Source organism: Mixophyes fleayi, chromosome 12 (assembly GCF_038048845.1).
Source record: "Mixophyes fleayi isolate aMixFle1 chromosome 12, aMixFle1.hap1, whole genome shotgun sequence".
Classification (NCBI taxonomy): Eukaryota; Metazoa; Chordata; class Amphibia; order Anura; family Limnodynastidae; genus Mixophyes; species Mixophyes fleayi.
The window spans coordinates 64,798,683-64,819,012 of NC_134413.1; the positions used below are offsets into that span (position 1 = coordinate 64,798,683).

Here is a 20,330-nt window from a genome sequence, read left to right on the forward strand (position 1 = left end):
TATAAAATAGTGCACTGAGCTAATAAAGTAAATATATTTAGACAATAAGTTATGTATAAGTGATCCACCAAAACCACCCTTTTTAAATCAATCCTGGAGGGTAGAATGTTTGATCCCTGCAGAATGAGGGCCAAGATCTGGGTCATCCCTAAAGAAGCAACTACTGCCCCTTTTCCCTGTTAAACATGTACATCGTTTTTTATTAAAGTCCTCAACATTGTCTTAATGTTTTTCATCCACCCAGATAAATTGGGATTAGTCACAGTCCAACAGTTAGATTATTGACCTGTAAATGAGTGTGGGTTGCCATCTTCTTTCCTCTCCTTGGATGATAAGAAGGACTTGGACTGCATTGGGTGCCCCTTATGGATGACAGCTCTCACCTTTGGCTTCCAGGAGAGGTTCCTTACTGGTGTCTCAGCTCTTTACCACAACCTTACACTATAAAATAAATGTTACCTATGGATTATGCTTGCCAAGAAGGTGGAAAGCCTATACCTAGCTAAATACCCTTCCATCCTCAAACACATTAAAACTATGTTGAACTGAGTCACGACTATATGATGATGTAAAGGAGAAGCATTTTTAGATTGAAGAAGATGGCACTGCCGTATGACATCAGTGGTGAATGGTGTTACCATACCAGCAAGAAATACTAAGAACCTTTCCTTCCTTTGGATTCATGGAAAACATTGGAGAAACATCATATATGGAACAACGGCCAATACAAGGACATCAAGGATTATAGGAATCTCTGTTTGTTTTAAAAAATATTCTGTACTTATTGATTATTTACATTTAAATATTTGATATTTTCTAGTTGTTTACATATAATGGCATTTTTTATGTTGAATTGGCAGCTAATTGTACTGCTCAAAGCACTAAGTTTACATTATATACAGGCAAGATTTCTGAGCAGTGCCAGAACCCATTTTCCATTACTGTATATTTTAAAAAGGGAGGACAACCCTCATTTTTCTTGGGTTTTATCAAGCAGACAGATTTATTGCTGCTTACCCCAGAGCGCCCTTCTTTCACAGTTAATTATTATGCAAATGTCAACTGACTAAAAATGACAAAAACGATAACGACAATAATTTTATGTGACAAATTAGTCTATAGAAAAATCAAACTGTCCATAAAGAAAAGTATAAAGCTTTTTTTAATATGAACATCGTTTTAAAGTGACCCTTGTTTTATAAGATGGTTTACTGAATTCCTGAAAACCTTCTTGACATCCCTGTTTCTAAAGGTATAAATAAAAGGGTTAATCATAGGTGTGAATGCCGTGTACATAAAAGCAAGATACTTGTCATAATGACTTCCTTTAGGTTTGACGTACACAATGATGGCTGTTACATAAAATAGGCTGGTTACAATGAGATGAGATGTACATGTAGAAAAGGCTTTCTGTTTTCCCTCTTCAGTCTTAATCTTTGAAACAATCATTATGATATGAATGTAGAATCCTATGATTATAATTAAAGGCAAAACAACATTGAATTTTGCACCTGTGCTTGTACATATAATGCTAATGAAGGGATCTGAACATGCCAAGCTCTGCAGAGGAGCAAAGTCACAGAAGAAGTGGTCGATCATATTAGGACCACAGAATTCCAAACCTGCTGTGATGATGGTGGGGATTAAACTAAGAGCAAATCCCATGATCCATGGTAAAACAGCCAACTCAATACATAAAGCATGTGTCATTATAGCTGGATAGTGTAAAAGATTGTTAATAGCCAGGTGTCGGTCAAAGACCATTACTAGGAGAAGATAACATTCTGTAACACCTAAGGAGACGAAGACGTACATTTGGGCAAAACATCCATTGAAAGATATAATATTATTAGCTGCAATTAGATTGGATAAAAGTCTGGGGACAGTGACAGACACAAACATAATTTCTAAAATTGAGAATACACTAATAAAAAAATACATTGTAGTATGAAGAGAAGGTTCTATTCTGACAAGAACAATTATAGTAACGTTCCCCATGACACATGTAATGTAGGTCAGCAGAAAAATAAGAAAAGTAAATTCTGAAATTGGTGTAAGTCAGCAAAAGCTAATAAAATAAATTCTTTCACCACAGTTTTGTTTGTTTCCACCATTTTGGTGAGAAAAAGGTACCTATGAGAAAAAAGATTAGGTTGCAAAATTAATATGTGAAGAATTAAGTATTCATCACTTATGTATCTTTGTTATTTAACTAAATGGAAACGTTTTGTGCTATACCTTTTTTCCAGAAGTCATTTTTTTGCTTGTTGAAAACATAAAACTTTACTAGTGGCACTTTTATATAAAATTATAGGATAAGTGGTGTAGATAATTTAATCTGATTATATCATAAAATGAAGCACATATCACACATGATATATTCCATAGCAAACATCTGATATGGTCTTTAATTAGTTTTGTACAAGACAAATTATTGGAAAGCAATATGACTAGATGATTGTAAGTTACAACGTTTTATGATGTACAATTGACAAATATACAATAAAGCTAATTGGTAATTATAACTACCAAATAAATTTTTTATTAAACTATGAGTAAAGTAGTGCAATGACAACAATCACAGAATATATGAGATTAGTAAGATAATTATTACATATATTAATTGGAACTATCTTGGGATCTGTTAATAAGGATAACTCTAAGGGGCATATTCAATTAGCTTTCCGGTCCGCGGGATCGCGCCGGAACAGCCGCAAAACTTAATCCACGTTACCGCAATAACGTGGATTTTCGTTCGCAGCCCATAGGGTTGCGTACGAAAATCCGCGTTAATGCGGTACCGTATTAACGGCAATAGTGCGCAGGATTTGCGGTAACGCGCGTTACCGCGAACCGGAAAACTAATTGAATATGCCCCTGTCACGAACGCGCTCCCAGCTGCCGTGACGTTGGGGTGTTTGCTGTATGAGGTCACACACGATTTCAGCCCGCAGTCTCTCTCACCTATCACACAGGTTCTTAGACCTACGGAATCGCCCCCAAACACAGCGCTCACACCCCCAGACACTTCAGGTACAGCCACCACCTATTGGTTATGGGCAATAGGACCCCAATATACTGTCCCACGCTGGCACACAGGCTCCTAGTTCCACAAACTAGCAAGACTCACACCAGCACCCACAGGGTTAACTCTTCACACCTCCAGACTGTTACACAAATGTACATACAAGCACACACAGCTTGTTAATCAAATGTATCAACCAGTCACACACAGGGTAACCTGGATAAGCAATCTCTCTTCTACACAGGCTATGGATTCTTTAGAGTATCAAGGACGCAACTTATTAAATTTTAGATTTAATATACAAAAGGTACAGGGCATACAGATATAAAGAAAAATAATGAATAAACAAATAATAAATTTGACATAACAAGCAAAACAGTTTAAAATAAAAGAGATAACGTACAGAGCATTACTTACATATAATAATCTGTATGCCTGGGGCAGGCAGAAATGATGGACAGTCCTTCAAATTAGATTGATCCCCAAAAGTCTGACAATTTGTTCCCTCAGAACACAGATTTTTAAGCAACCTCAAATGGGTGCGGCATTCACAGGGGCAGGGTTAATGCTAATCGGGGTTGTGTCCTGGGACACCTTTTCAATCCAAATTTACCTGTTGCCTGATTTATTAACCAATTCTACAATGTGATATATTTATCCTGGACAGCGTTACATCGATCCAATTTTATCAATAACAAATTCCCTATGACTTTGTTCATCTTTTCATATCAAACATGCCTAAGTACAGGGCATTCGCAGAGCTTCCACTCCTTTTCTTCATTTCTCTGTGGGGCAGAATTCTTAATTTACCATATGAGCTGCCCTTCATCATGCTATTGAGGAATAGGTGGTTGATCTCTGCTTTTATTGATTTTAAGTGGCATATTTTAAAACTGAATTCTTTCTGTCTATACAGTATTACATATAGGCTATGTTATCCCCTGGCCTCATTGAGCCAGGCTACATGCTGAGCGGTACCTACAAGTCTATTCAAGTGTCACAAGCAAACAGTGCTATGTCCTGGAAGCTGCTAAAAGTGGCAGACTTATCTCCTCACACTGGGATGTAAAAACCTCCAAACACCATTACATCAGACGCTGCGTCTTTAACTGTTACACTAGCTTATCAATGGATTCATTTGATACAACCCATTTACCCTGCAGTTATGAATTATCCCTTGTAAATAACTGCAAGCTCTCTAATTTACACCTAGGGGTTAGTTTGTGTTTATACTACCTATTGAAGGGAAGTAAATTAGCTAGGGAAATACATGATCAAATACAATGGATGTCTGTGATCTGCATATCTAAAGCTGGTCTCTGCACAAAGGGTTTACCTAACTCAATTACATGTTCTTGACCTCATTTGGTCACACCTTTATCCGAATTGACCATCAGGTTAATTTAGGTATTCATGCAAAGATTTATTTGGGTCCTGACATCCAATATTCTATTTCAGCATATCAGATCTATGCTTTATCCTGACAGCCCCTAAACATCTTTACATATTTAATGAGTCTAGTGGCAAATTGGAAAAAGTGATGTATGTCCATCTTGTTCAAACACTCAGTTTTGTAATATATGTGGTACATAAAACCTAGACTATTACATAGCATTACTTCAGGTAATGTTGTATTTTACTTTACTTGATATAATGGTCACTCTTACTGGTTAAATGTATTTTTAGCAATCCAAAATAAGTATTTCATAGTTAAGTAAGGTTTGTCAGGCTTACTACTCCATAGTACTCTATAGATTGTAAGCTTGGGAGCAGGGCCCTCTTACCTCTATCCGTATGTATTACCCAATATTGTTTTATTGCTGTTTGTTCCAAATTGTAAAGCGCTACGGAATTTGGTGGCACTATATAAATAAATGATGTTGTTGTTGATGATGATAATGTAAGTTTTTTAAATACAGTTGTATTAATGTGTCTAGCTCTGAAAATACAAGTTTGCTTATTATTATATTTGAAATATAAAAGTATTGTTTTTTGCAATAAGTAAATAGATATTGATATATTATGTACAGTATCGCAGAGGGAGGTTAGAGATTAGTTATACAATGTGTAATTGCTCTATTAGTTTCATACACTTTAATTTAATTGCAAACAAATGTGTACACAGCTTCAAGTAGATATAAGTACATACCTCGTTGATGGCTTGTTCACATCTATGTGCTGGTAATTTGATTTTCATCTGCTGACTAAAGTCTGAAAAGTGCATTACAACAGTATAAATGGGTTCTTTTAGGCTTGTTCGCACCACTGTGTTCTAAAAAGCAGCTCACCCTATTTCTCATGTGTTAACAGAACAACCGTATGAAAAGCTTGTGGAAAAATATATCAAAGACGCATCACTAAAACACGTCTAAAGTACACAATAGTTGTCATACATTCTTATGTATATTCCCAGAATATATTTCAAATGACTCTGGGTGCGGAAAATATAAACTTGCAAACTGTATCATCTTAGGCACATGTAACTATAAGACCGTCTTACATATTTGCAAATATTGAGACCTAAATCCAGATTTATTATTAATCCATAGTTTCTTAATATCTGTAGCATTTAAGGGAAATTACCTTTAAAGAAAAGCAGATTATTTTTCAGGATAAAACATGTTATAGTATTACATACATAATCAAATGAGTTATGAGCTGTTGTTTTTTAATTTGTCATTTATTTCAAATGGAAAAATGTAGTTGAACAAAATATTCTAGAATAAACTAGAAGTTAATATGCATTTGAGGTGCAGATTCTGTTGTTTATATCAGAAGAGAGGATTGGAAAATGAGTTATCAAAAGGAAGATTCTGCTGTGGATTCAGCCTTGGCAGTGTTAGAGCCAAGTAATGTTACTTAACCTTATATACCCCTGTGTTATAATGTGTGCAAATAAAACATCTTACTCAGGGGACAATTGTTTCCACTGATCTTTTAAATAGTTCTCATTATCCATTAATTTTGGTAATTACTTAAAATAGTCCTAATAAGGTCCTTGTTGGCTTCATATTTTCCTCTACACTGTAAAATCAGCTTAGTGCTTATTACTAATTACTGTAGTATTGCAGACAACTGAATAAATAGCTTGCTATAAATCAAACCCTAAATATCTAACAGAAAAGCTGGGTACACACTGCAGAAATTTACTTAAATGACTTTAGGAAGGTTATTAAACCAAACGATACAATGTGCTTTTGTACGATAAAACATGATTGTGGGTGTGTACACACTAATGCAATATCTTCCTAAAAAGTCATTATCAGCTTGAATCTGAGAACGCAACACCGAATTAACCAGTAAAACTGATAAGTAATTGGTGTAGAGCGCCCTCACTAAATAAAGTTCTGCTGCTCTTATGGAATCACAAATATCAAAATAATGGGAAAGAGCGCAGCAGTGGATGCTGAAAGCAGTGATTTTAAATAAGAGATTAGCACAAGAAAGTAGAACTGAACTGATCATTTATTTTACCTCCTTTCCTATTATGTAGAGATAAATATTCATAAAACAATTTATTTTCCGGTCATTTTCCTAACTGGCCAATATAATGATACAGATTTACATTAAAAAATACAATAATAAGTCTGCACGCCTAAAAAAAGACCTTGCAACTTTAATATAATGGAAACATATAAATATAGCAAATAAAGTGCACAGATCTTATAATGTACATGTTAGTGGGGTATGTAAAGAGTACAAAGTAGGGTGAAAAGATAAGTGTACACGTTACTTGTAGCAAGAAATAATAATTTTATAGCAAAGTTATAAACCGCTTATTGGTTGACAACTTTTACCATGGTTACCTCTACAAGAGTTAACTGACCAACATAAAATAAAGACACAGAGACTTGTTTTGGCGAAATGAAAGGTCAGAAATTTATTGAAAGATAAATATGCTGAAAAGAGCTGGCAAATATAAGCAGACCAATCAGCCCCCAGGCCACACCTGTAAATTGTAATCTCTGTCCAAACTTATTTGGACAAGTCTAGGCGTTAAATGGCAATCTTCCCCATTTAGCACATTAGCTGAGGCCCGCCCGCCTAAGCAGAGCCCCATAACCCTGAAGGGTTATTCTGACTAATTGCCTACCACTCCTTGAATGTAACGAAATTGGCCGCTGATTGGGCTATTAACCGCCACAGCTTGGTTCCTGAAGCTAGGAAGTTAAGCCCTCCACCAACTGACCTCTCATAGCCAAACAAGAGAACTATTATTATTATTATTATTATCTTTGACTTAGAAGGCACCACAAAGGGTCCGCATCGCTGTACATTACATATATAAAAAACAGAACCAAGACACAACATGATACACAAATATATACAAACACAGGTGACAGGGTAAAGCAAATCAGATTATATTTGACAGATAGTGAAAAGGATGGTAGAAATCAGCAAGAAGAAGGCCAAAGATTAATAAAACAGGGAAAACAGGGCTATCGAAGCAGGCCAAGAGGTACAGAGGGTGAAGGAACAGTAGAAGGAGCACACAAGGAAAGAGGGCCCTGCTCATGAGAGCTAACAACCTAAAGGGAAGGGGGAGACACATAAAGGGTGGTACTAACTAGGGGAGAGAGCCAGGACAAGAAAGTTAGGAGGATTGATAGACTTGAATAAAGAAATGAGTCTTAAGGGCACGCTTGAAGCCTTTGAGAGTAGATGCTAACCTGATGGAATGTGGAAGATCGTTCCACAGCAGGGGAGCAGCACGGGCAAAGTCCTGAAGATGAGAGTGAGAGGAGGTGATCAGTGAAGTAGTGAGACGGCGGTCAGAGGCAGAGCGGAGGGGGCGGGTAGGAGTGTAGGTAGAGATGAGATTGGAGATGTAGGGAGGGGAAGATTGACTAAGAGCTTTTAAGGTGAGGGTGAGGAGTTTAAATTTAATTCTGTAGGGTATGGGGAGCCAATGTAGTGACTGTTGGAGGGAGACCGCAGAGATAGAGCGGCGGGAGAGAAAAATGAGGTGGGCAGCAGCATTGAGGATAGACTTAAGAGGGTCAAGGGGAGAATCAGGTAGGCCAGAGAGAAGAAGGTTACAGTAGTCAAGGCAAGAGATAATAAGCGAGTGAACAAGGGTTTTCGTGGCTTCCGTGGTGAGAAAGGGACATATCTTAGATATATTCCGAAGGTGGAAGTAACAGGATTTTGAGAGGGACAGAATGTGAGGCTTAAATGAGAGGGAGGAATCAAGGATGACCCCAAGGCATCAGACTTGGGGGACAGAAACGAGGGTAGTGTAGTTAACAGAAATAGAGAGGGGGGAGGTGGGAGAGTCCTGGCAAGGGGCAAGACTATAAGCTCGGTCTTGGAAATATTGAGTTTAAGGAAGCGTTGGGACATCCAAGATGAGATGGCCGAGAGACAGTAGGAGACACGAGACAGAAGGGAAGGGGAGAGGTCAGGGGATGAAAGATAGATTTGGGTATCATCAGCATAGAGGTGGTGCTGGAGGCCAAAGGAGTGGATGAGGACACCAAGGGAGGAGGTGTAGAGGGAGAAAAGCAGGGGGCCAAGAACGGAGCCTTGAGGAACGCCAACGGGTAGGGGAAGAGGGGGTGATGTACAATCATGAGTAGAGACTGAGAAGGAGCGGTTGGTGAGGTAAGAGGAAAACCAGGAGTGGACAGTGTTACATAGGCCTAAAGATTTGAGAGTTTGCAAAAGGAGTGCGTGGTCAACGGTACCGAAGGCAGCAGAGAGGTCAAGAAGGATAAGAAGGGAGTAGTGTCTATTGGATTTAGCGAGGAGAAGCTCATTAGTGACCATAGTGAGGGCAGTTTCAGTGGAGTGGAGGGGGCGAAAACCAGATTGGAACGGGTCAAGTAGTGAGTGAGAGGAAAGAAAGGAGGTGAGACGGTTGTAGACAACCAGTTAAAGGAGTTTGGAGGCAAAAGGAAGAAGCGAAATAGGGCGGTAATTAGACAGAGAGGCGGGATCAAGGGACGGTTTCTTGAGTATGGGGAGACAAGAGCATGTTTAAAAGGGGAGGGGAAGATTCCAGAGGAGAGGGAGAGGTTGAGGAGGTGTGTCAGGTGGGAGCAGGCTTCGGGAGAGAAGGAGCGGAGGAGGTGGGAGGGGATTGGGTCCTTTGTGCAAGTGGAGGGGGGAGAGGAAGAGAGAAGGGTATGGAATTCATCTGCAGATACCGGAGTGAAGGAAGAGAAGGAGGGTGAGCTAGCTGAAGGGGAGGGGAGAAAGGAGATAGCAGCAGAAGAGGAGGGTGAGAAGGAGGACAGAATGGGCATGGAAGGGGGAGAGGGTGTGGTAAGAAGGGACTGCTCAGAGATGTCATGACGTATAGACTCAATCTTGGAGGTGAAGTGGGTAGCAAAGTTGACAGCAGAGAGCGTGGTGTGGGGGAGGGGGGAGAGAGGAGGGAGTTGAAGATGGCAAAAAGTCGATGGTGGTTGGAGGATTGGGAAGAAATGAGAGCTTTGAAGAAAGATTGTATAGAGAGGGAAAGGGCCGAACTATAAGAGGCAAGCATGAACTTGAAGTGGAGGAAGTCAGCATTAGTGCGTGACTTTCTCCAAAGCCGTTCTGCACTGCGTGAGCATTTTTGAAGATAACGGGTAAGCTTAGTGTTCCACGGTTGTGGCGGGGACCGACGAAGCTTGACGGTGACAGCTGGGGAGACAGAGTCAAGTGCAGTGGTAAGAGTGCGATTGTAGAAAGAGACAGCCTTATCGGGGCAAGAAAGAGTGGTGATGGGGGAGAGAAGCAAGCCCAGGGAGGAGGAGAAACTGGTAGGATCAACTGTGTCAAGATTACGCCTGGTGAGAGTAACCTTGTGGGCCGGGGACGATGAGAGGGGTGGAGAGATGCTAAAAGAGAGGAGATGGTGGTCCGAGAGAGGAAAAGGTGAATTAATGAGGTCAGAGACAGTACCGAGGTGTGAAAAAAACAGATCTAGGGAGTGGCCACTGCGGTGGGAGGGAGAGGAGGTCAATTGAGAGAGACCAAGGGAGGAGAAGTGGGAGAGAAGTTTGGAGGCAGCAGGGTCTGAGGGATTGTCTATAGGGATATTAAAATCCTCCAAGATCAGGGAGGGAATGTCAGAGGAGAGAAAGTGAGGGAGCCAGGTGGCAAAGTGATCAAGAAATTGGGAGAAAGGACCAGGAGGACGGTAGATAACAGCAACACGAAGGTGGACTGGGTGGAATAGGTGGTAAAGTGATCAAGAAATTGGGAGACAGGACCAGGAGGACGGTAGATAACAGCAACACGAAGGTGGACTGGGTGGAATAGGCAGATAGAGTGTACCTCAAAAGAGGAAAAAGAGAGGGAGGGTTCAGGGGGAAGAACCCGAAAAGGACAGCAGGAGGATAGAAGTATGCCGACGCCACCACCTTGCCGTTCCCCAGGTCTGGGTGTGTGGGAGAAGGACAAGCCCCCGAAAGATAGAGCAGCTGGAGAGGTAGTGTCCTCAGGGGATAGCCAGGTTAACTAGAAATGTGCTCGACAAAATAAGCCATACCAAACTCTGACAAGTGCACCCCATCTGATCTATAAAACTGTGTGAAACAAGCTTTGATTGACGGATAGCTAATAAACACCCCTGCTACTTCCATGAATATTTTCCTTACTGCCTTTTCAATAAGAGCTGGTCTATCCGCTCCCCTCCAATTAATTCTAGGGATGATGTCGGACCAAATGAGGTGAACTGCTGGTCAATGTAATTTAATTGCTCCAACATCTGCTATCAATGAGTTCTAAATCCTTCCACTTTCCCAAATCATGCCCCCGAGGTAAATAGTAAGCACAGAAGGGCGCCCAAACTTTATCTCACTATCCCTCAAAATCTTCAATAGCGGCGCCCAATGCAAACCCTTAAAACCTAACCATCTAACCGAATTAGCCCGGGTAAAATTTGTTCAAATCATGAGCAGGGCCACGTTTACCAGCCCAAAAAACAAATGAATGGCCGACCAGCCAAATATTCTTCCCATCCTGCCGTGAACATGCAACATGGAGTAAAATGTACATAAAACAAATGTCAAGACATAATACATAGTAATTAAGGAAAAAAACACTACTACAGTTACGCGCAATGCAGGGTGGCCCATGCGGAGGTAAAACTGGAAACACCAGGGTGCCACCAGCCAATCAGACCCCCGAGGAAAAGTGATGGAAAATTCCTCCGCGGCTCCTTTTAATAAGACAAGCAACTCATGTCATGTGCAGCCTTACCACAATGCATCGTTAATCCTAGAGCGCAAAAGATGGCCTAGCATACCATCTAAAACACTTTGACCTCCACCGACCCAAAGCCATGATATTCTGCTCCCAAACAGTCAGCGTTGTAAAATACAACTTTAACAGTTTGCTAATGTGTTGTCTAATTTATTACTTTCCTCATAAAAGTGCTAGCAGAGAGATTTTTCAGTTTTTTCAGAGAGGATGTTGTTAAGGTTAAATTTGGAAAATATTATCAAAAGATTGGACCAGTAGTTGTATTTATAATAATAATATAATTTATTGTGTGCAACCTGATTTGAAATATTATTATATATTATCGTTATTATAAACATTGTTTGAGGAATTGCTGGTAAGGAACTGGTTAAAGGCTAGGAACTATATCTTGTGTAAAGATCTATTCTAAGAAAGTAGATCTGTGAAGTGAATGCTGATTCATTGTAAACCATTGTAAACCTCTGTGATGACATCATTTTGTAAACACACCCACCATTGTAAAAGTTGTTAAAGTAGCATGTAGTCCATGCCGGTGGTAGTCAGCATATCGATGCTGACTAACCCGACAAGTCTTACCCCGACATCAGGATTCCGATTGGGTGCTTCTAGGCCTTCACCAATGATGACTGCTCTTCACACCGACTTCAGCCAATGACGATGAAGTAAGAAGGTGGCTGCAGTTGATGATGTCATTGACCTTAACATGTCTTTTCTGAAATTGGGGAATGACCCTTTGGACCAATCTAATTACTCTAATTTTTCCTACTAAATATTGATCTTTGCTAAAATCTTATCCTGAGGCTGAATCTCTTGTTTCTCATCTTAATGTAATCTCTAAATTAGTGGGCACATAATAATTCTAGATGAGCAATTGATATAATCCAGTAAATCAACAAAAGCAAAATACACTCTGGTGCTTTGCCTGGATGAAAAGAAAGTCTTCAAACGAGTCTTGTGGCCACTTATCAACCATACAATATGGCTTTAAAGACAAATTACTATATTTCAACAGACAATCAGCCCATTATACTACAATCCACCCACAACAGTTCTCACCAATGAGTTTTTCCTAGCAATGGGACTAGGTAAGTGTTTGCTCTTTCACCCTTAGTTTTTGATTAAGCCATCAAACCTCTAGCTAGTAGAATAAGATCAAAGCAGGATATGAGGTATCGCCATTAGCAAATCCCAGTATAACATTGTCCTCTTTGCTGATGATGTCCTATTTACCCTTACCAAACCATTCACTTCCTTTTATAAGTAATTGTTTAAGTTTGACCTTGCACCTGGTTACAAGATTAATAAACACAAATCAGAAATCTAACCTCCTACCTACTAGATCAAAAAAAACTCCTCAAGCTTTGTTTTGGATCTCAGTGGAGACTAGACTCTATCAAATGCCTGTGTGTCAACATAACTAATTCTTATGACCTACAAAGCCAATTATCCACCCTTGTGTAGGAAAAAGAAATCTATACCTTTGTGCCCATTCGTTTATTAGAGCATTTATGAGGTCTGACACTAATGTTGGATGAAAAAGGCCTAGCATGCAATCTCCATTCCACTTTCATCCCAAAGGTGTTCAATGGGGTTGAGGTCAAGGCCCTGTGCGGGCCAGTCAAGTTCTTCCACACCAAACTCAAGCCATGTCTTTGTAGTCCTTGCTTTGTGCACTGCAGCACAGTCATGGTTGAATAGAAAAGACCCTTTCCCAAACTGTTGGCACAAAGTTGGAACCATAGCAATGCCCAAAATGACTTGGTATGCTGAAACATTAAGATTATCCTTCACTGGAGATAAGGGGTCTAGCCCAAACCATGTAAAACAGCCCCATACCATTATCCCTCCTCCACCAAACTTCACAGTTGGCATAATGCAGTCAGGCTGGTACCGTTCTCCCGGCATCTGCCAATCCCAGTCTTACCCATCTGACTGCCAAACAGAGAAGCATGATTAATGACTCCACACAACATGTTCCACTGCTCCACAGTCCAGTGGCAGTGGCAGTGGAAGTTTGGAACTCTTCAGCTATAGAATCAGCAGAGCGTTGGTGACTTTTGTACACCATGCGCCTTAGCAGTCATTGACCCCACTCTGTGATATTACGTGATATTCTGCTGAGTTGCTGTTGTTCTTAAACACATCCACTTTCTAATAATATCACTGGAATATCCAGCAGGGATGGAATTTCACCAACCGTCTTATTGCAAAGGTGGCATCCTATCACAGTAGCACATTTGAAGTCACTGAGCTCTTCAGAACGACCCATTTTGTATCACAAATGTTTGCAAATGAAGACTGTATAGCTAGGTGCTTGAGTTTATACATCTCTGGCAATGGGTCTGATTGAAACACCTCAATTCAATAACAGGTGTGGTCAAATACCTTTGTCCATATAGGGCCTGATTCATTAAGGAAAGGAAAAAAAAATGAGTAACTATGAATCTTGGCAAAACCATGTTGCATTGGAGGAGGATGTAAATTTAAAACGTGAGGACAGATTTATAATTGGGTTAAGGCATGTCCTAGATCAACTTTAAATTTGCACCGCTTGTCCAGGAGAAAAAATACTCACTTTTTTGCCTTGCTTTCCTTAATGAGTCAGGTCCATAGTGTATATGGCAGTGTTTCTGGTTAAACTTTTAATGTTAAATGTAGATGTTGCAGTGCTCAGCACAGCAGTGGTCAATTGGATGGAGGAGTCTTTAAAGTGCTGGTGGTCTTATGTGTATGAGGTGAACATAAGTGGCAAATGGTTTGGTGATAATGTTCTTATAAAAACAGTTGGTTTAAAATGCTTTCTTTTTTGTGACTAATTGTCTGACTTGTCGGGAGCCCTTTGTTTGATGCTTTGGAGCCACCAGTGGAACACAGGATGTGTTTCACTGGTTACTGTTTCTTTAATGTGGTGAGATAGTAGTGGTGCAGAGTTGAGCAAGCTGGTGTGGGCAGGGGTACTCAGTTGTGTTTTTTTCAAATCCAACATGTTTCAGCTAGGATATGGTGCATATAAGGACAGGTTTTGTGAACACAACATCAGATAGTGAGCAGTGGTGCGGAGTCTAATTACTACTAGTCTTCACTCGAGCCTGCTGCAAGGAAGGATGGATTTCTCTGCGTGTAGTAACCAGGTCGCGGTCCACCGAATTGACCCTTAGGGGCATATTCAATTAGCTTTCCGGTCCACGGGATCGCGCCGGAACGGGCCGCGTAGTCAATACACGGTACCGCAATAACGTGGATTTTCATTCGCAGCCCATAGGGTTGCGTACGAAAATCCGCGTTAATGCGGTACCGTATTAACGGCAATAGTGCGCAGGATTCGCGGTAACGCGCGTTACCGCGAACCGGAAAGCTAATCGAATATGCCCCTTAGTGTGGTGGGCCGAGCACTACAAGTTTATAGCTCAGATGGAAGAATGGTCAGACTAGCTGAGGTTAGCATCCTGCTAACCTCAGGTAAAACAAAACAAAATCAGCAAGCAGATGAATTGTCAGGAAAAGCCAAAAGTGAAAACTAATCTGTCAATGCAATATAGTCAGGATCCAAGTCTCACGAAAACGTGAACAAGCTGGGTCAATAATAAGGAATCACGTAGTAATCAGGATGACACACTCTGGCGCTCAGAACAGGAAAACTGATCCTTCTGCAGGGAACGGCAGACTGAGCACATTTAAATACTGTTTGGAAGTACAACTCCTGGCCTCTGTGATGTCAGCAATCACCTGATTGCATCTCAGTGAACTTGCATCAGCTATGCTTCCCACACTATGAAGTGAGAGATAGATATTAAGTCCTGCATCTAAATGCAGGATTTCCGACAATGAACTTTCTCAGGAATGAGACTGCAGTGCTACTTGGTGTAGTTTTATAATGTGGTAGAGGTGGGTATGTCAATAGTGTGCAGGTGAAGGGGGCTAGAAATAGGATCCTGGTTGAAGGAGAACTATGGAGGGTGGGCAGCATGGTGGCTTAGTGGTTAGCACTTCTGCCTCACAGCGCTGGGGTCATGAGTTTAATTCCCATTCATGGCCTTATCTGTGTGGAGTTTGTATATCCCCATGTTTCTGTGGGCTTACTCCAATGTGTAACTTATAGAAGAGTACACTGGCATATGTTTTTTTTTCATTTGCATTGTATCGTGCATGGATATTTATGTTTGCGAATTATTAGCCGTTAAATTCGCATCCACGGTTATTTGCAATTAATAATTACACATGACACATTTTTCATGTCGGAGAACAAGAGAATATGTGTGCAGTTCTTTATTGTTTAACCTTAAGTCTTCATGTTGGTAGTAGTACCTGTGTTGAGTTGTATGTTTTTTGGAGCACTATAAGCTAAGTTGATGGTTAATGTACTCACATTGATTGTTTACCTAAGAACATTTTCAAACAATGACATTCAAAGTCTATATAATGTAGGTAATGCTCACTCTGCATGTTGGCCTAGTGGTTAGACAATCCACTTTTCATCAGTGAGGTCATGAGTTAGATTCCTGATCCATTTTGTGGAATATGCCTATATTACATGTTGAAATTTGTGTGGAGGTACAACACAGACAAGCTGCTGTTCCAAATAATTTAAGTCCAAACAAATAGAAAATATCCACAGAAAAAAGCAAAAAAACCTGATTGCCAAAAAAAAGAAGGAAAAAAATTACAAACAATATTAAGTTTTATAATTATTATTATTATTATTATTATTATTATTATTATTATAATACATGAATGAATTCCCATAGCCAAATATGTAAACTTTGTATGTACCAAGGATTTAAGGCTATAATATTTAATTGTTTAATTATTGTCATTAATAAAAATTATAAAAGAAAAAAAGCTTGTTATGAGAGAAGTTCATGTTCAGCTTTTCATTCTAGTCTATATCATTCACATATTGTTTCCATTTGCATGTTGGCTTAGTGGTTAGACAATCCACCTTTCAACAGTGGGGACCTGAGTTTTCATCCTCACACACGGCCTTATGTCTGTGGGGTTTATATATACTTTGCATGTTTTTGCTGATTTCCTGTGTGTCTCTTATACAAGAGTACGCTTGGTTTAAGTTTGCACAATTTATCTGTTCAGTTTTAACAAATTAACCTATTATGTCTTTCATATTATTATTAGCGTATTATTAGCTGTTTTTTAAAAAAATCAAAAAGGTATAGACTAACTATTAGATATTACACATCAACCAATTTACATTGCAATTCATTACACAACTGTGCATCCACCATGGTTGTTTTAAAAAAAGAGTACTTGTTTAATGTTTGAAATTAATATAAAATAAAAAAATGAAGTGTTTTAAACGAATTATGCTTTTTGAACAGTTTAGTGTTGTTATTCAGCGCTGCTGCTATAGCTGCTTTGATCTTAAACATGACCTTGAGTTTCCTTAAGATTAAGTAAGAAGTTAAGATAAAACTCTGAGCATTTCTTCTTAACTATCCGACAGATCCGGAGGTAAACGCCTACTCTTCTTAAGTCAATACAAATAACGCCTACTCTTCCTAAGTCAGTACGATCTCCGCCCATTCCCCTCCCATTCCCAACCTTTTTTTCTTAAGTGTTTGGAGAATTTCTTAAGTGCAGTTAAGAAGGATTTTCATCTTAACTTAAGAAATTCTTAACTTATGCAACAGATTTTCCTTCTTATCTCCCTATTCTGGGCATGCGCAGAAAAGATTTTCATAAGATCGGCAAAAAATGGCAGATAAGATCAGTAATGAATCAGGCCTTACGTTCCTAATTCTGGCAAATATGCTAATGACCATTTAATAACTTATTTCTAACTTATGCCGAGCAAACACCTCACAGAGGTAGTTTAGGTGTAACCCAAGGAATATAATTCTGCTCTCAATACACATAACCAATATTTATATCATAAGCTTATGCTTATTTCATCACAAAAACTGCACGCAAGAAGTAGCTCCATTTAAAATGTGTTTTTTTTTTGTAATTATTATTCTAATTTCTAATTTGTAACACTTTTATATATAATTTAAAAGAGTGAAATTAGTTTACTCTATTAGCATAGATGGTATAGAATGCATATCAATACATTAAATTACATCCATTGCCTATTATTATTATTATTATTATTATTATTATTATTATTACCATTTATTTATATTTTATAAATATATAAATTATTGTGTGTGTGTGTGTGTGTGTGATGAGTGTGTGGGTCAGCTGTTGTGTCTAAGGATGTGTACATGCCAGCTTGTATTGTGTGTGTGAGGGTGTATCTGAATCAGTTTTACCTGTTGTGCTATGTGTGTGTGTGGGGAGCACTATGGGAGAGAAAAACTCAGGCTGTCCTCTGTTTTAACCTTTCTCTCATAGCCAGCATTAACTTTTTTCAGCAATGTGTACTACAGTAGCTCTTCTGTGGGATTGGACCAGAAGGCTAGTGTTGGATGCCCATGACCCTGTTGTTCAATGGTTGTTCTTCCTTGGACAACTTTTGGTTGGTATAAACCACTGGATACCAGGAACAACCCACAAGACCTGTCATTTTGGAGATGCTCTGACTCAGTCATCTAGCCATCACAATTTGGCCCTTGTCAGAGTCACCCAGATCCTTACGTTTGCCCTTTTTTCCTGCTTCCAACACATCAATTTCAAGAACTGACTGTTCACTTGCTGTCTAATATAGCCCACCCGCTGACAGGTGACATTGTAACCAGATAATCAATGTTATTCACTTCACTTGTCAGTGATTTTCATGTTCAGGCAGATCGGTATACTACATATTGGTGGTAGTCATTTTTCTGGCGGTGGACGTGCCGGCACTTAACCTGTTGACATTAAAATGTCGACAGGGTAAATGTTAAAACATCCATGGTTAATATGTTGACAGTAACAATGAGTCTGATTCATTACTGATCTTATCTTGTGCGTAAGTTGCGATGAGTATTTTAAGAACAAACGGGAAGAAAAGAAATTCTCAGTTCAACAAGGAACGGATGTTCAAAGACACGCCTATGTTAAGGGTTTTAAGCAATGGAATATAAGATGCAACGGATCTTAAGCGGTCAGTCCATTTTAAGATCCCCATCTTAAGATCGGCTTCTTATTTAAAGATAAGACGGTATTACGTAACGGCAAATGTGGGAGGTGCAAAGAGTTTGTTTACACGTTGGGGTTAGGCATTGCCACTTTAAATACAGAGATATGTGTGTGGCTATGGAGAGTGAGGTCATTTCAAAGTGCCGACATTCAGACAAATCGGTGTGCAGCGTAAGCATGCCGAGGATCTCCACTGTCATGTTTATTGTAAGTCACTATTTTACTTTTGTAGTTTGTTTCATTCGCTTTTTTTTTAAGATGTTTCCGATATCGTTATGGTGGTAGTCATTAATATGACTACCACCAGAATGGCCTACGACTCGGAGGGTGGTGGGCTGATTTGGAGGGGACAGGCTCCTTTGAGGTAAATGTAACTATTTTTACTTTGGCTTGAAACCTTGTTTTTCTTCATCTACGGCTTGTATGTTATATTATGTACTCAGCTGTACAAAAAATACTATGCACACCATAATCCAGCACCATGGTAGCTTAGTGGCTAGCACTTCTGCATTACACCACTAAGGTCATGACTTCAATTCCCAACCATGCCCTTTAAAAATTACTTCAATAATGATGGCTAAAATAGAGGATCCTATAACATCTTTGCTGTATTATATATAATGAATAAATGTATGCAGCATAGTCAAAACTGATAGCAATGGTTTTTTTGCTTTAATTTTTTTAATGGGCAGCACGGTGGCTTAGTGGCTAGCATTTCTGCCTCACAGCACTGGGGTTATTAGTTCGATTCCCGACCATGACCTTATCTGTATTGAGTTTGTATGTTATCCCCGTGTTTGCGTGGGTTTCCCTCGGGTGCTCCGGTTTCCGCCCACATTCCAAAAACATACTAGTGGGTTAATTGGCTACTATCAAATTGACCCTAGTCTCTGTGTGTGTGTGTGTGTTAGGGAATTTAGATTGTAAGCTCCTATGGGGCAGGGACTGATGTGAGTGCGTTCTCTGTACAGCGCTGTGGAATTAGTAGCGCTATATAAATAGATGATGATGATCGTTATGAATGTTAGATATAATGTGCAGTGTCATTGCTAGTTTTAATGTGCGCGCTGTCAATGCTAGTTTTGATGTGTGGTACCAATGCTTAAAAATGTTTATGTTGGAGGCTTATTGTGACACTTTATTTAATATTTGTTCCGAATTCAACTATTTGGAAACCTCCCCTTAAAAATTCCCGCGTTTGCCCTGATATACTGTTACTCACCTGATATTTGCTTATTGTGGCAGCTCATATCAGTTTCTTGCTGCCTTAATAATGGCTTTTTGGTATTCACATTCCAATAAATATTTAGCAATACAATGCAGCTAAATATAGATAAAATGGATATTCATAGCAGTTACAAAAATGGTTGTGCATGAGGCCAAATTCATGTGATCACTTACTGCACTTTAAAATTCTCTTTTAATTGAGCTTTCATCAAACTATTTGATTTGCACTTCTGTAACTGCTCAAATGAGTGCAAGATAATACAAGTAATGTTAGCAATCTAACTGCATATATTTACAGATACCTGTGAGCAGCTGAGAAAGTCCCCTACTTTGAAGGAGAGAAATATAAATATTTAGAATGCAAATGGGGGAGATATGAGTTTTATAAAATAGTCTGCTGACGTATTTAGTTGAGAAATACTTGTAGCAATGCTACGAGACTGAGCTTTGTAAAATGAAGAAAGGACATGTCATAACATCCTGTCATCCACTCTTACACAGATTAATTATTTAAAACAATTCATATTGGACGCCGCCCGGTGGCCGTTCGACCCAGTGATGCGCCCTTTGGAGGGTTGGTAGCCCCGGTCGAAAGGCCTACGTGGGAACATCCTGGGTGTCCGGTTGGGACGTGCATCGCCCGGGCAGCGAGCTTCCATAGCGCCCTGCCAAGCTGTCGGAAAGGACAAATGTTCAGATTTCTGTTAAAAGCTAAGATATATAAGATATTCCATCCATTTTGCTAAAACACTCAGCTTTTCACAGGCAACCTTATATGTAGAGTTATCTGTGAGAAGCTCAGATGGAG

The 20,330-nt window shown here is 39.5% G+C and overlaps 1 protein-coding gene across 1 annotated transcript; it reads right to left on the reverse strand.

Moving 5' to 3' along the window:
* Nucleotides 1-1,179: 1,179 nt before the first annotated feature.
* On the reverse strand, nucleotides 1,180-13,194 carry LOC142108339 (olfactory receptor 6N1-like). The gene is made up of 2 exons (XM_075191969.1): nucleotides 13,146-13,194; nucleotides 1,180-2,042 (listed from the first exon to the last, which is right to left on the reverse strand). Exons 1-2 carry the CDS (start codon nucleotides 13,192-13,194, stop codon nucleotides 1,180-1,182), a joined length of 912 nt encoding a protein of 303 aa, XP_075048070.1.
* Nucleotides 13,195-20,330: the final 7,136 nt, after the last annotated feature.

Coding starts and splice junctions, on each gene's coding strand:
- LOC142108339 (XM_075191969.1), bottom strand. CDS start 13,194: ATGTTGTGTGGAGTCATTAATCATGCTTCTCTGTTTGGCAGTCAGATG. Junction 2,043..13,145: donor TCTGTTTGGCAGTCAGATGG/GTAAGACTGGGA, acceptor CACCAATTTCAG/AATTTACTTTTCTTATTTTT.